Raw genomic sequence first — 14,111 nt, 5'->3', positions numbered from 1 at the left:
ATATATTGCTATGAAAAACTGTAGTTAAAGTCCTTGTTTCAAAGTGAACACTGGCTATCCGCCTGCTGGATCTGATTCATGCTGTGTAAATTATTTACTAGAACAAGAGCTCAGATGAGCAAGTAATCTGACCATGTGGCTGTAGGCAGTCCCTTTGCTTCTTTATTTAAAATCAATCAGTAATCCATCAATAAATCAACCTATCTATCTATTTATCTAAAAATGAATTGGGAGATAGGAGGATGACAGCTATGGATTCCATATGTAGATCCTTTATTTATTGTCTCCTTTTCCATGAAGGTTGTCCTTTGAAGGGTTTGCTCTTGTTTTGGTTCAAAATCTGATCTTTTGTTTAGATCTGGAATTCAATATATTATCTTGCTTGCCCCCTACATTTGAGTAGAGATTTGAGTTTCATTTTTCACCATTTTTTCTATCATTATCTTGTGTTTTGTGTTTCCTATACACACTGGATCTTAGATTGGAATTTTGAATGAAATTTGATGTTTATTTTCAAACCTGAGTATTGCAATAGTCAAGCAGTGAGCCTTGGTGGCAAAGTGTAGGTAGTGTATGTGTAAAGATGTTTTTATTTTTTTTCTCCTTATCTTCATCCTTGCATAAGGTAGCAGTGGAAAGTTTCTTTTCCTCTTGCTGCTAAAAATCCACATGTTGATACCTGACAGAAAAAAAATGCTATTAAGATTGACATATTTTTCATATGCATACACTGTGGGTTATCTCTGGCTTGAGATTTTTGTTTGTTTTTAAGTACAGGCCAAGTCAAACCCTGCGGTTTAGCAACAGTGTGTATTGTATATGTAGGGATAATGAAAGACAAGTTTTATTCCAGTGTTCCTTCCTTAGTATCATCCAGTTCTCCTGTGGCTTGTCCATGTTGTAGATATGAATTATCTGTGATTTTTTTTTTCCTAAGGACTTTTGAAGGGCTCTAAGTTACCTGAAGCAAAGGTTGCACATGTGGAAATACAGTGCTATTATTCTAGACCTTTGGAATATTATTGCTTTACAAAATATATGTAGGCTATTAGAAATGGCTGTTTCATGATGTACTACGTACTGCTTGTTACTTCAGGACTATAAAGCTTGATCTTCTTGTCAGTCTAAGCAGACCTAGTACACAGTAAACAACCCACACAGTAAATCAAAGTGCCATGCACTCACCACAGAAGTCATTTTCAAACAAAACATATATCACATTCAGTCAAAAGAATGTGTGTTAAATGTCCCCATTATAAATCATAAGTCAGAATCAGAGAAGAGTGATTAGTCAACTTGCAGGTATTTTTCCATTTATATTGTCCAGTAAAAGTAAATAGTTATTTTTCATTGCTTTATAGCTCTTTATTACAAAAATATGTATTGATTTGGGGTTTGCTTGGAGTCAATAACTTCTCATACTGTGGTGTTTTCAGATTTCTAGTTATTGTCTGATAGGACTCAAAAACAATATACCTTTTTGACCACAATCTCCCTTTTTCCTCCTTCCACAGAATATCTCCATGCATAACACAGTTGGAGGAGCAATGGCAGGACCTGGATCTCACCAGCTGGCAAGTACTAGGATGCCAAACCATGACACCAGTGTTGTAATTCAACAAGCCATGCCATCTCCACAGTCCAGTTCTGTCATTACACAAGCACCTTCCACAAATCGACAGATTGGGTAAGTCTGTTCTCTTTTGTTGATTTCTCTGTTTTTCTGGATCCAGCATATGCGTGCAGGACCAGATGCTGCCCTCTTGGTTTCTAAGGAGTTTGCACTTGATCCTGTCAGCATACAGCAAGAATCAGTTTAATATGCATTCCTGTGGGGAAATGGCCATAGTGCAACATCTACTCCAGGTCTGTCACTTTGGTTCAACACGGGCAAAGTGCTATACTTGTAGGAAAGTCCTACTTACAGTCAAAGTTCCTGTTTCTACAACTGTTCTGGGAAGGCACACGCAGAATTTATGAAGCTCATCGTTTCACTTCTTTCAGCAGTTCTGGGTGTAGGTACTCCATGTATATGAAGAGGGCTACCAGAAAAAAAAAAAAAAAAAAAAAAAAGTTCATTAGGATAAACAGAGTTTGGCACAAAGACCTCTGTGAACAGTAGTTCAATGTGCAACTATGGATCTGAATTTATTCCCACAAATTGACAGTATGTGGATGCTGACTGTATTGGCTTGAATGTCTACTTCCAGCAGACATGAGGTCTTCATAAATCATGATAATTCACTTTTAATTATACAGAAACTGCCCAGACAGTTTGAGGGTATGTTTTTTTTTTTTTTTTTTTTGTCACAGAACTCTAAGAATTTAGACTTTCTTATGCATGAAAACATATGGATAAAAAGATAAATCAGTAGAATGAGAATGAAGTAGCAGTCTAGATTCATTAACTGTCATTTGTAACTTGGTCACATCCATTATATGATAAGTGCAAAAGCAGTCTCCATCCCTAGTCATTGTCTAAATAATTGATTAGCAACTTGCTGTTTCTTCGGAGTAAGAACTGAAAAATGAAATCCTGGATTGAAATCAAAGTCCAGTTATTCTTCAGTTTTCCTTCAAGATTCTCTGTGGCTGGGGCAGAATATAGACCTCAGACTCTTCAACTCCCTTATGGCATGGATGGCTGTGGCACTGACTGCTCCAGAAGTGTTGCACACACAACAACATTCCCATCCAGCTTGCCAGTGCTCTTGGCAAGGCTCTTTTACTTCCCCTTTTCCTATTGTTTCAGGATATGGTTATTAATATAGAAATCAGTATGGGTGTGGTAAAAAACATCTGATAGTTGTACCTTGGTACATGTTATGTACCAACAAAACACTGTGTTCACTGCAATATCTTTTACTTGTGAAACCAATAGTTTTTATCTTAAGCATGTCCTGGTCTGTTTGAAGATGGGCTGACAGAGGGGAGGAGTAAGAAACAGCTTCATTTCCAGTTTTAGAAAGAAAAACAGCTCATTCCATTATCTGGGTTAAGGTTGATAAAGCTCTTGTTCTAATTGTGAATTAATAGGCCTAGTGGTAATAGTGATCCTAATTAAAAACACAAGAATAAAACCCAACCAATTTTTAATTCTCAATAATGAGGTGTTTTATATGAGACTTTGTTTAGCTTCCAAACAGTTGTTTCTATATAATGAGAAAAAAAACTGCATGTGGTTTTGCAAGACCCTGCCAGTCAGGTTTTAGGATGGCATTGTTTCAGGGCCATGGTGATTAGAATCTCCAGAGCTGGAAGGACTGAGGATAAAAAAGACTGTTTTCTAGTCAGTGGTGAGTGCCTCGTTTTGGAAACTTTTGTCATGACATATCTTAATTCTCCATGTGACTGATTCCCACAAATGTTTCCGAACTGTGAGTCTGAAGCTGCTCTATTAGGAGGCGACTGTCAGCGTTTTAGTCTCTGTGTGAGCTGGTGTGTGAATGAAACTTATGGTATGACCTCCAGCACACTCCCTTCCTCATTCTTCCCTCTTCCTAGGAGGTTTTCCTTTTTTTAATTTTTTTTTTTTTTATTTTCATGGTGTGTCCTAGGAGGTAATTGCTGCATTTTGGACTTCATCTACTTGCCAAACTGAGCATCCCTGTTTGTCTTCTTTTCCTTCAGTCTTTTCCCTGTGGTGTCTGTTTTATTTATTCAAAGAACATATCTTGTCATTTCCATTTATCTTCATCTTACCCTTCTAAATGTGCTAAGAATTATATCCAGGAATCGTTGTGAGGAATACGGGCTTGACAATAGTTCCAATATTAGGCAACTGAAGATAAAACCAGATGGATTCAGAAAACATTTGAGTTCTGCAAAGTTTGGTGGTTTTAGTTTGGTCTTTAAAAGTTTTTTTATTATTATTTTTTTTTATTATTATTTTTTTTAACAAGCCCAAATTCTTAGGTGCTCAAATAAGTGGTTTTGGGTTGGGTTCTCCCTCTTTTTTGAGACATCTGAAGTTGCTCCAAAAGGTAGATGAGTCTTTTCCCTGGCACAGTTCTCCATGGTATAGCCATTTTAATGAGCAATAAAAACAGCAGAGAGCAACTGGAGCACTGAGTTCTGTAGGAGCAGGATTAAGCCCTAAAGGTTATACAGAACCATCTTGTAGCAATATTCTGATTTTTATCACAACCACAAATATTTTAATGTCAGACTATGGCCAAGCCACCTGCAAATGTTTGTGATGGCCTTACTCCAATGAAAACAGGGAACAGCAATGAAAGTCTTCATTGAGACCCTGCTCATAGGCTGTGCTCCAGTAACAGAGAATGGGACCCACCTGTGCCCCCACACAGCTCACTTCACAGGGAGAGAGTTTGCAGCAGCTGATGTTCCTGAGGGATGTCATTTTTCCCTTCCTCTCCATACCTCTTTCTTTCCTGTCTTCTACTCTGGCTCTGAGGGATTGCATATAGAATGAAATATTGACACAAGGCATGGGAAAACATGACAGAATGAGCACTGTTGGGCAAGCCTTACTGGCACAGCACATATACACACATTGTTTCAGGTATTAAGCTTCAGCTACTACTGAGCAGGCATCCAGCCAGATTAATCAGAAAAAGGGAAGACCATGAAGAGTAATAACTTAAAAAATAAGACAGGGTGCAGTCCCACTTTACTCTGATATACCACGTACCTAACTGAGAGCAAGTGGCAACGTTATTGTTGCAGCAAACCAGCAAATAGGCAAAAAGGTCTGAGATAGGATTTACACAGTGAGGCAGCCTCCTGGCCACCCCTCCTCCCTTCCCCTCCAAATGTTTAGCATGTGGGAGGAATGCTGCAACTAGTAACTACTTGTGCTGTTGAAAAATCAGATGAGGAACACTTAGCAGTGAAGGGTGTCTCTGGCTGATTAATAGCACATCTTTTGGAGATAAGATACATGGAGGAAAAGCAGTAAGGCATATGTATGAAGGGGAGAAAAAATGATATAAGACATGCATTTGTCAAAGGTATAGAAAAGCAGGTAAGCTAATTCAGCTCGAGATTCAGTGGTGTGTATGATAGCTGTGTTTGTCTCTCTTTAAAAAAAGAAACAACTAATTATTTTCAGTGACAAAGCATTCAGCAATGGATCTGAAAATTATGGTCAGACAAATTAGCCAACACAGCACTCAAATTGTTTTATATGATCATACCTTTTGATAGGTAGGGTGTCTTTTGTAAACCAGTGAGGGCTTTCTTGATTGTTGCAGCCTAACAGCTCAGGTTTCCTGTAGAAAGTAAACTGCTGCTGTTTTTCAAGTTAGTAGCAGACATAACAACTAGTAATCGTTCCAGCTTGAAACACATTGGTACAGCTCTATAGCTGAAAGCAAACGCAGGAGGATTCATGGTTGTCAGAGATCCAGAAAGTTGTTAACACTGTACTTAAGGCAGAGGGAGATGTGAGTCCAGCTTCAGTGAACTAAGACTCCAAAGTGGACATAGAGCATTAACCATGTGATGCAGATTGTCTGTTTTCAGAGTGTTGCAGAGCATTTTAATCAAGATAAGATGGTCTTCTGGCACAGAATCAGAAGGAAAAAATTGCAACCACATTTGATGAAATGCAAGCAGGTAGGAGAAGGCAACAAGAGGAACTTGAGAGATGTCTTTGGTTCCTTTATGTACTGAAGAATATGGTACCAATGGGAGAGGAGCCTTTCAGTCCCCATGTGCAGTACAGATTTTAACACCTATGCATTTCCTTCCTGTTCTCCTCTCACATGTTCCCATACATCTCTCTTTTTTTCCAGTTTATAATCCCAGAAACCTGGGATAAGTGCCTCTGTTTCAATTCATGTATGTGAACTGAAGCACCATAGTATGTTGTGAGATGAGAACAAGTAGGGAGAGATGAAGTACTAAAAGTTCTCTTGACTATTTGATCAAGTCCTTTGTTGTGACAGTTGAAGAACAGCCAGCAGATCAGTGAAAGGGGAGGAAACGGGAGAGATGGGAAAGCATCTAACAGTATAATTCTGTCCAAGAACATAAATACATTTGTCTTTGTACTGAAGCATGGAGCTATATTCCCTATTTCAGTGCTTCTGTTTGTTTATTCCAGTAAAATTTTTTTTTATAGTTCCTCTTATTGCACTGACCTCCGCCAACCTTAACATGGAATCCTATCACACCACATGTGCACAACGGCCACAAAACTGTGAAGCCCAGGTAAATTTCTTAGGAAATTATTACAATTGAGCCATTCACAGAAACAAATTGTCTTCTAGCTCCTGGCTAGTCAGCAGTGATGTGGGAGAAAACTTAGTCAGATAGATTGATCCTTTTAAGCTATTTCTTCCCTTTTGGATAGCTGTTGTCCAGGGCCACATGTTTACCTGTGCACTTAGCTGTACTGATTTGCTCCCCGGTTTCCTCTGCTGTTGTTTGCATTGACATGTTCAGGAGCTGCTGACTCAATCTCTCCTGACTCTGCTGAGTCAGGAGGAAAAAGGAAAAACAGCACCAGTGTTTCAGACACAGCACAAAGGGGTGATTGTTAATGACATCTCCTATATGCCAAAGCGCATTCTCCTGTGCCCTCCCAAAAACTGTTTCTTGCTGTAAGGACTGGGGAGAGGTTGGAAGTACTGACATATATCAAGTTGACTTTCAGGAGACTGAAAGGAGGGGTCATTAGCTGTGTAATGAATAGCCTGTCAGCCAGGAATGGAGGCAGTTTAGTGTGCTTCTTATTTTACTTTTGAAATTAACTCTTATCCTGGAAGTTACACGCTTGTTATTTAAATTTATTAATGCATCAGGTATGGCATGTCTTGTACCTCCTATTTAACAGAAGTCCTAAGCTTATTAGAAATATTACTTGCTCATAGCAACAATAAAAACTGTTTCAAGGATATTGTGTTACTTCCTGGCTGTTGACACTTTGTATTAATATATTTTGTCGTGGAGGAAAAGTAGACATCTCCCTCTCCTGATGGTTGTTGCAGATGGGTTGTAGATACCATGTTCTAGAGAATTTATATAATATTGTTTTCTAAGAAATGGATCATGAAAGTTTGTCCAACCTAAGAACCATAGGAGAGCAAGGTCAGAATAGGTGACTGCTCCCATAACTGTGTCTGAACAGAAATCCTAAGCTTTCACAGATGCAGATTGACTATCGCATCAGGGTAAATCATGGAATCATAGGATGGTTTAGATTAGAAGGGACATTAAAAATCACCCAGTTCCAGCCTCCTTCTGTGGCAGGGTTGCCACTCACTGGATCAGGCTGCCCAGGACCCAATCCAACCTGGCCTTGAGTGCTTCTAGGGATGGAGCATCCACAACTTCTCTGGACAGCGTGTGCCAGGGCCTCACTGCCCTCTGAGTAAAGAATTTTTTTTCTATCAGCTAACCTAAACCTCCTCTGTTTTAGTTTGAAGACATTACTTCTTGATCTATCACTATCAGACCATGTAAAAAAGCGTTTCCACTCCTGGATATAAGCTCCCTTCAAGTACTAGAAGAGGGCAATGAGACTTCTCTATTCCAAGCTAAGCACACCCAGCTCCCTCAGCTGTTCTTCATAGAGGAGAAGTTCCAGCCCTTAAGATAGGACTTTTATATAAGACTTAAATATGATTTACAGAGAATATAGCATTGATTGCTTAGTTTTAGTGGTTAGTATCTCTTATGTACATACCTCCAGTATACATATATATATTATACACAGTGTATAAATCTTCTTTAAAGGTGTCATCAAAATTTATACTCAGATACTCTGATTTATATGACTCTTTGAACTGAAACAGATGTAAAATCATTTTTGGTTAGAAGAGGATCTCAGAGTTGCAGTGGGTTTGATGCAACACATCAAGCTTTCCTAGACCAGAAACGATCATTAGAGTTCTGTGCAGCCAAATCACATAGCTCTGCTCTTCATCACAAGTTTGCACTTAACGTGCCCTGATGCGTGGTTCCAGTGTGTGTTTTATCCAAGTGTCAGCATGTTTGACAGGTGACTAAGCTGCAATAAAGCACCAACTAAAACAATACAGTCCTTGTTTGGTGTAAGGGTTTATTTTCTTTTTATTAAGAGAATAAAGTTCAAGTTCCAGAGAAAAAATCAGCTTTAGAGATGCTCCCTTGTGCCACGTCACTTCATAGAAAGAGCTTAATTGGTGGAGGTAGAAAAACGACTATAACGAACGACTAAAATGTGAAACATGTTATGTACAAACAACTATGAAAAAATGTCATTGCTCACTAACAGGTGATAGCTGTGTCTGCTTCAATAAGGGAATTGGCTTGGATGTGGTAAACAGAAACCTCTATTTTAAACGCTTTGTCTTGTCAGTGCACTTTTGAATGCTTTCAAAGGGATATAAAACAGTGAAAAACTGTTAATGATTATTTTTTTCTTTTTGTAGCTAGAAGTTGGCTAAAAAACAATAACAAGTATCTGTGGGCAAACAGAAATTGTAGACTACGTACAAGCTTTATGGAGACCATTGTCCTGCCTGTGGAAGTAGACCTCTCTATTAATTGATAAGTTGAGTTTAGAAATTAGTGGTATGGTACATATTTTGAGCAGTGTTTAGTAACAGTCTCCTAGATCAGCAGGAAAGTGGTGATTAGGTAGAACCAGCAGGTATACTGAAAAGTGTTCACTTTGAGTGCACGAAGCGTGTTTCTCGGAATAGGAAATAAATTAGAGAACGTGCTTTAGAAACATTTACTGTTATGAGCATCTGTATTCTGCCAACAGAGACCTTTATTCTGAGCTCTTAGAAATGAAGTGGAATTTTGCCAGTAAAAAAAAGAGAGTTATGTTAGTCCAGTTGTAGGATCCAGGTCCTAATTGGTTTATGAAATGAAGGGGGCAATCTTTGAGCTATTACCAGCTTCCTCTGCTGTAAGTGAAGTGAATCGCAGCTGTTCTGATAGGGTCCATAAAAACTTGGCAAGGTTTTCAGTGGACAATTCTCCAAATGAGCAAAATCCAAATCTCTAGCTTATTTGACAGTCTCTAGAGAATTGTATATACTTCCTGGGGAATTCTGATTTATATTTATAGTACTTTTATTTAATTCATTAAGTGTAGCATCCAGGCTGACTAGTGCTGTAAACATCAGGACACCAAGTAACATTCTTGGTTTTAGCTCTACAAATTGAGACACAGCATGTGTACATATCAAAAGTTAGATATAAGAAAAAGATTGTGCATGTTGTTTCTTTTCTTCCTTTCCTTGCTTTTTTTTTTTAATTTGTGTCATCTTATTTATTTATTTATTTTGAGATTACAAAACAATGCATAGTTACCGTATATATTATATATTTTTCATGGAAAAAAAGAATACATATAATGGGATCATTCTTTATATATACATAATCCCGATGTTTCTTATCCTGTGATTTCTTTTATGCAAATGCTAAATTTTCTTCAAAAAACTTGCAGTTTTCTGGAGCTGGTTGGGTATGTCAGTCCTGACTTCTCAGTAGAGCTGTTGTTCAGAACAATTTGTTGAGCTCCTGGAAGGTTTGAGAGTGTTTTTTTTTTTTTTACATCTAAGAATCAAGGATACTACTTCCTAAAGATGTCAGCTACAGGTTCAAGTCCAAGCTGATGTTTTTGAAATTGTATACGCTGAGGAATTCACCATTTTCTAGGAAGGTCATTCAGTGATTGCTTAAAAATCTTTACTATTTCTTGGCTTTGCTGGCATTGAATGTTTTTACTTAGGAGCTGGATGACTTTAAATATATATATATTTAATTATTCCCAGAAATGTCTGTGATTTTCCAGGCTAAGACAAAATAATCCCACTTTTGAAAGTAAGGTGACCTAAAAATACAACAAATAGAGAGTGTAATGAGAAATATCTTACAGAGTAAAGAGTTGGATTTCTGTGTTGGCTGGGCTTGGAGTTTATGTTGTTAGGAGCATCCATTTCCATATCTGTAAGTGGACATTTATACAGCATACTGACTGAAGTCTTTCTGTGTGTCAATCCTTGAATGTCAGATATTGCTTTCACATCTTAGACTTCTGTCTCTAGTGTCTAGAGAGCAGCCATGCCACTGCACTTCAAGTGCAAGGTGATGCCTCTGGTGTCTCTGGTATGAAAGAAATATAGCCAGGAAGAAAGTGAGTATTTCTGTCTTCTGACAGGTGGTTTCTCATACCATATGTCCCTGGCATAACATGCAGTAAGGTTGTTCCATGTACTGCATAGGAAGAAGGATGAGCAGATCTGAATGGTGCTGTCATAGAGCACCTGGACAGAGCTGCACGGGGTAAGCTTCCCTGACATGCTCATGGACTATGCTTGTCTTCTCACTAAGTGTTTTTGCACTACTGCTGGCAACTGCAACTGGAGACATGAACAGATGACTTAACGTTCCTGAAGGAGATTCTTTTTTTAGATAAGTTGAACTTAATTCATTATCACTGCAAGTTGTTGATGCAACTTCTTGGGGTGGCACAAATAAATAAGCATTCTGAAAGTGATGAGAGGTATCAATAGTCTTCAGGTATTCAGTCAAACAAGAAACTCAGTTAAAATCGATAGGCTGTAATGGATGGCTGACTCTGGATGAACTGCTGATTTGAAGAAATGAGCTGGAACTGATAAATAAGACCAATTTTGAACCTATTTCCTATTATTTCTCTCACATAATACTCTCAATTTTTGCTTGTTTCAAGTGATTCCATTTGCCTGAGGTTACATGACATAGGTATTAAACTGTCTGTATTGAAGATACATCATTTGTACATGTAAAGCTGGTTAGTGCATACAACAGATTAAAGAGTCTTGTGTAAAACTTTACTTCCTTACAATTCATTTCCTTTTTAGCCTCTTTTAATTTCTTCTTTCTCTTCAGTCTATCCCAGGCCCACAGAGAAAGGAGACCTAGAATGCCTTTGAGTTGTTTGTGATCTGTGGGGAAGTAAAATACGAAGCTGAATAATATTTCTAATATGAATTAGTGAAGAAAGCTGGAAGAATGCATTCACTGAGTTCCCTTTATGCCATACTAATTTGATGTGAAGAAAGATATGGATTCTGGGCTCCACAACAGGAAAGAAAATCCATTCTTGCTTCCAAATTTTCCCCTGGCTTCTATGTAATTTTATTGTTTCAACAAGAAAGTTGTGACTCAAAGGATTTATTCAAAATCTATATAAAACATAATTAGCAAAGTTCATTCCAGAAGCCATCAAGTGAAATTATTTATCTGTGGGGAAAGCTGGGGTCCCTTCCAGTCTGGTGTTTTTCTATATGCAACCTAGTAGCATGGATCTTTCTGATGCATGTTAATACATCAAGGGTTGTGGGCTCTAAACTCCTGTAAAACAGATGCTGGAAGAAATACTGATCCTAAGCAGAACCCCTAAATGTGCAGAGAAGCAAAAAAAAAATTATATAAAAGAAAACAAAATGAGAACAAAAAACAAAAGCCAAAACAAAGAAACAAAAAAATACATTTGAAAACTCAAAATCAAGTTTTGTTTTGGAAGTAATATCCTTGGAAATGTTCAGCGTTCTGTACAAACAAATTGGGAAGCTGTTAAGATGTGTCCTTGATGACACTGTAAATGACTCTAAGCCAAAACTATGTTGACAATAAAAACTTACCATTGAGTGTAAGTTTCCTTCTTGCTCCTTCTGCTTGCCCATTATACTAACAGAAAAATGGAGACACTCCTGCCATTTTACAGGCCCTGCCTTGTTATTTGTGGGATGTACAAAGACTTGAAATCTGTATAGCCATCAATTGCTTATTGGAAAAACCTGGAACTAATTAAGGGACCTCATTTGTTAGTGCTCATGTGTTCAGTGATGGAAATAACCAGAGAGAACAGTCCTACCAGTCAGGAAGAGTGCAGAAAAATGACAAAAGCAACAGCAGTTTTGGGGCATTAGGATGAAAAATATTAACTTGAAAAAGTTTGTTACATTGATATGTAGGTTTTTTTTTGTGTGTGTATATTTTAGAGGGGTTAAGACAATTTAATTTGTCTGAAATAGATGATGGCTTGTAATGTTTTTATTTGTTAATGATTTACTTTCTTGAATGAAACTTGTGAATTGCAGCACATTCAGTTATGTAATTTTCAGTACTGAGTTACGTCATTGTTTTACTGAGTCTGATCCTTTCTATTTCATTTTCTTCAAGGAATTATGAACACTGTGTATCCTTCTTATGCTACTTTTTCAAAATCCACACTGTGCATTCCAAAAACAAGAAAGCAAGCTAGGCAAGCAAAGGGACTAATAGTATTTTGCTACTCTTTTTCTCCATACAGTTCTTCTGGGCTGCCTGCTTAGTAGTGAATTTTAGCAGAGCTGCTCCCACAGGGTGGGATAGGCTTTTGTTTACAAGTTGGATCGCAGGACAGGATATGAAGTCCTGTTGTACAGTACTTTCCTTATTATTGCTGAGATGTTTTGTAGTTTGATGGATGGGAAGCAGTAGTGATGCTGTTTCACTCCAAAAAGGCATATGGCACAATGAGATGCAACAGAGAGTAGAGTTGATGAGTAAATAAGCAGTCATGGTCAACCCAGTGTATTGTTTAAAAAAAGTGCACAAAAAAATGACCAACCAAATCTAATTATCTGAAATCTGGTGACGGTCAGTTTTTGAAGATTTCAGGTTTTGTTGCAGATCCTGTTTACAGTTCCTTCTGTGTCCCGTACCATGTCCTGGATACGTGTTTTGTCTGACATTTGATGTGACAGTTTAAGGCATTCGTGTGTATGTGCACATGCTCCTACAAGTATTTTTAAGATAGCAGGGTGCTTAAGGTTGTTCCTAGTTGCTCATCCCCTCCAGTCTTCTAGTTTTGCAGTTTCAAGGGGATGTGATCTTTTACTAGAAGTTGCGACATTTCCATTCCCAGTTCAGTGGTGGCTTCAGGGTTCAGACTTGCAGCCTCAAAATGAACTAGACTAAAGGGTCGTTACTGTCAAGAATAAAGCCATGTACTGTAACTGAGAGTAATCAGTTTGGAATACATTTGCAGATTCTTTGTATTAGCTTTATCAAGTCGGGCCATCAGAGAGCAGATAGACAGGTAAGACCAAAAGACCTCTGAACCCAATTAAAATAGTACCACAAAGAAATCAAATTCATGTGGTTTACATTTCAGAAAGTTACATTTGGTGGGCTGTACTTACTTTTATTCTGTAACCTAATGCAGACCATGTGAACATTTGAAATGCTTTTAACAGTTAAACCAGCTCAAATAACACAGAACCAGAGCAGCAATAAAGAATGAATTAAAACTGATTGCAGCTACAGCCAATTTTTTTTCTGCTTAAAGAAATATAAATGAGTGATATATTTAAAAACTACCTTTTATATATAGTAATTTTATCTTCACGTTTTAGCACTACAATAGCCATTCTCTTATCTTTTAAAACAAATGCTTTATTTAAAAAGCAATTCTAAACCCACAGGCTTTTATTTGTGGTGTTTCAGAGTAAATCTGGATGTACAGTGGAACCACTGCTATTCCCACTGATGCACATAGTTTGGGGATTGGTCGTACAGCTCTGAGATAATTCTGAGGAGCTGACATTTAAAATACTTGGCAGAGCAAGACTATGAGTATGCGAGGATAAGAAAATAGGTGCCTTATTTGCAGTCCCTTTTCTGAAAACCTATAGATGTGTTCATTCATGAACGCTCTCTGGTTGCTGACGTTAGATAGGCATTATATGTGGAGCAAACATTCAGCTGGTGCAGTCTGGTATGTGTTTAGTCCCTCTGTTTTCTGAACAAAGAGTCCTGATGCCATCAGAATATTGGGCTGGAAGTGGCAGTGCCAAGTGTGCCTAAATGCTGTGTCTGACTTCAGGAGAATGATACTGTTTGCATCCAGGGGGAAGAAGATGGCTGGCTTAGTTAGCACCCAGACCATTCAGAAGATCAGTCTTCTCATTGTTTCCTTCATAACAACGATTTTCCAGGACATTGGGAGGTCTTCCTGGCATTGGGGAAGGCGATCAAGCCAACAGCTGTTGTCTGTGTTGCATTCTGTCCTAGCGGAAGAACTTCCTAGGGCCCCAATCCTTTCCTTGCATCTCCAAGACACTGAAAAGCAAATCCCATGCCATTCTGCTTTTTGGCACAGAGCCATTTGGCTATCA

The 14,111-nt window shown here is 38.1% G+C and overlaps 1 protein-coding gene across 1 annotated transcript in view; it reads left to right on the top strand.

The window, feature by feature from the left end:
• Window positions 1-14,111, top strand: part of CREB5 (cAMP responsive element binding protein 5) — a 241,857-nt gene that overhangs the window by 75,452 nt on the left and 152,294 nt on the right. The window contains exon 5 of the mRNA XM_065752488.1: window positions 1,515-1,687. Within this exon, the coding sequence (XP_065608560.1) occupies window positions 1,515-1,687 (173 nt within the window). The remainder of the gene's footprint in view (window positions 1-1,514; window positions 1,688-14,111) is intronic.

Source organism: Cyrtonyx montezumae, unplaced genomic scaffold (assembly GCF_038088225.1).
Source record: "Cyrtonyx montezumae isolate F1298 unplaced genomic scaffold, pur_monq_1.0 scaffold_8, whole genome shotgun sequence".
In the NCBI taxonomy this organism is placed as follows: Eukaryota; Metazoa; Chordata; class Aves; order Galliformes; family Odontophoridae; genus Cyrtonyx; species Cyrtonyx montezumae.
Note: the sequence above shows the minus strand (reverse complement) of the source record. Positions and strands in the feature narration are given on the sequence as shown.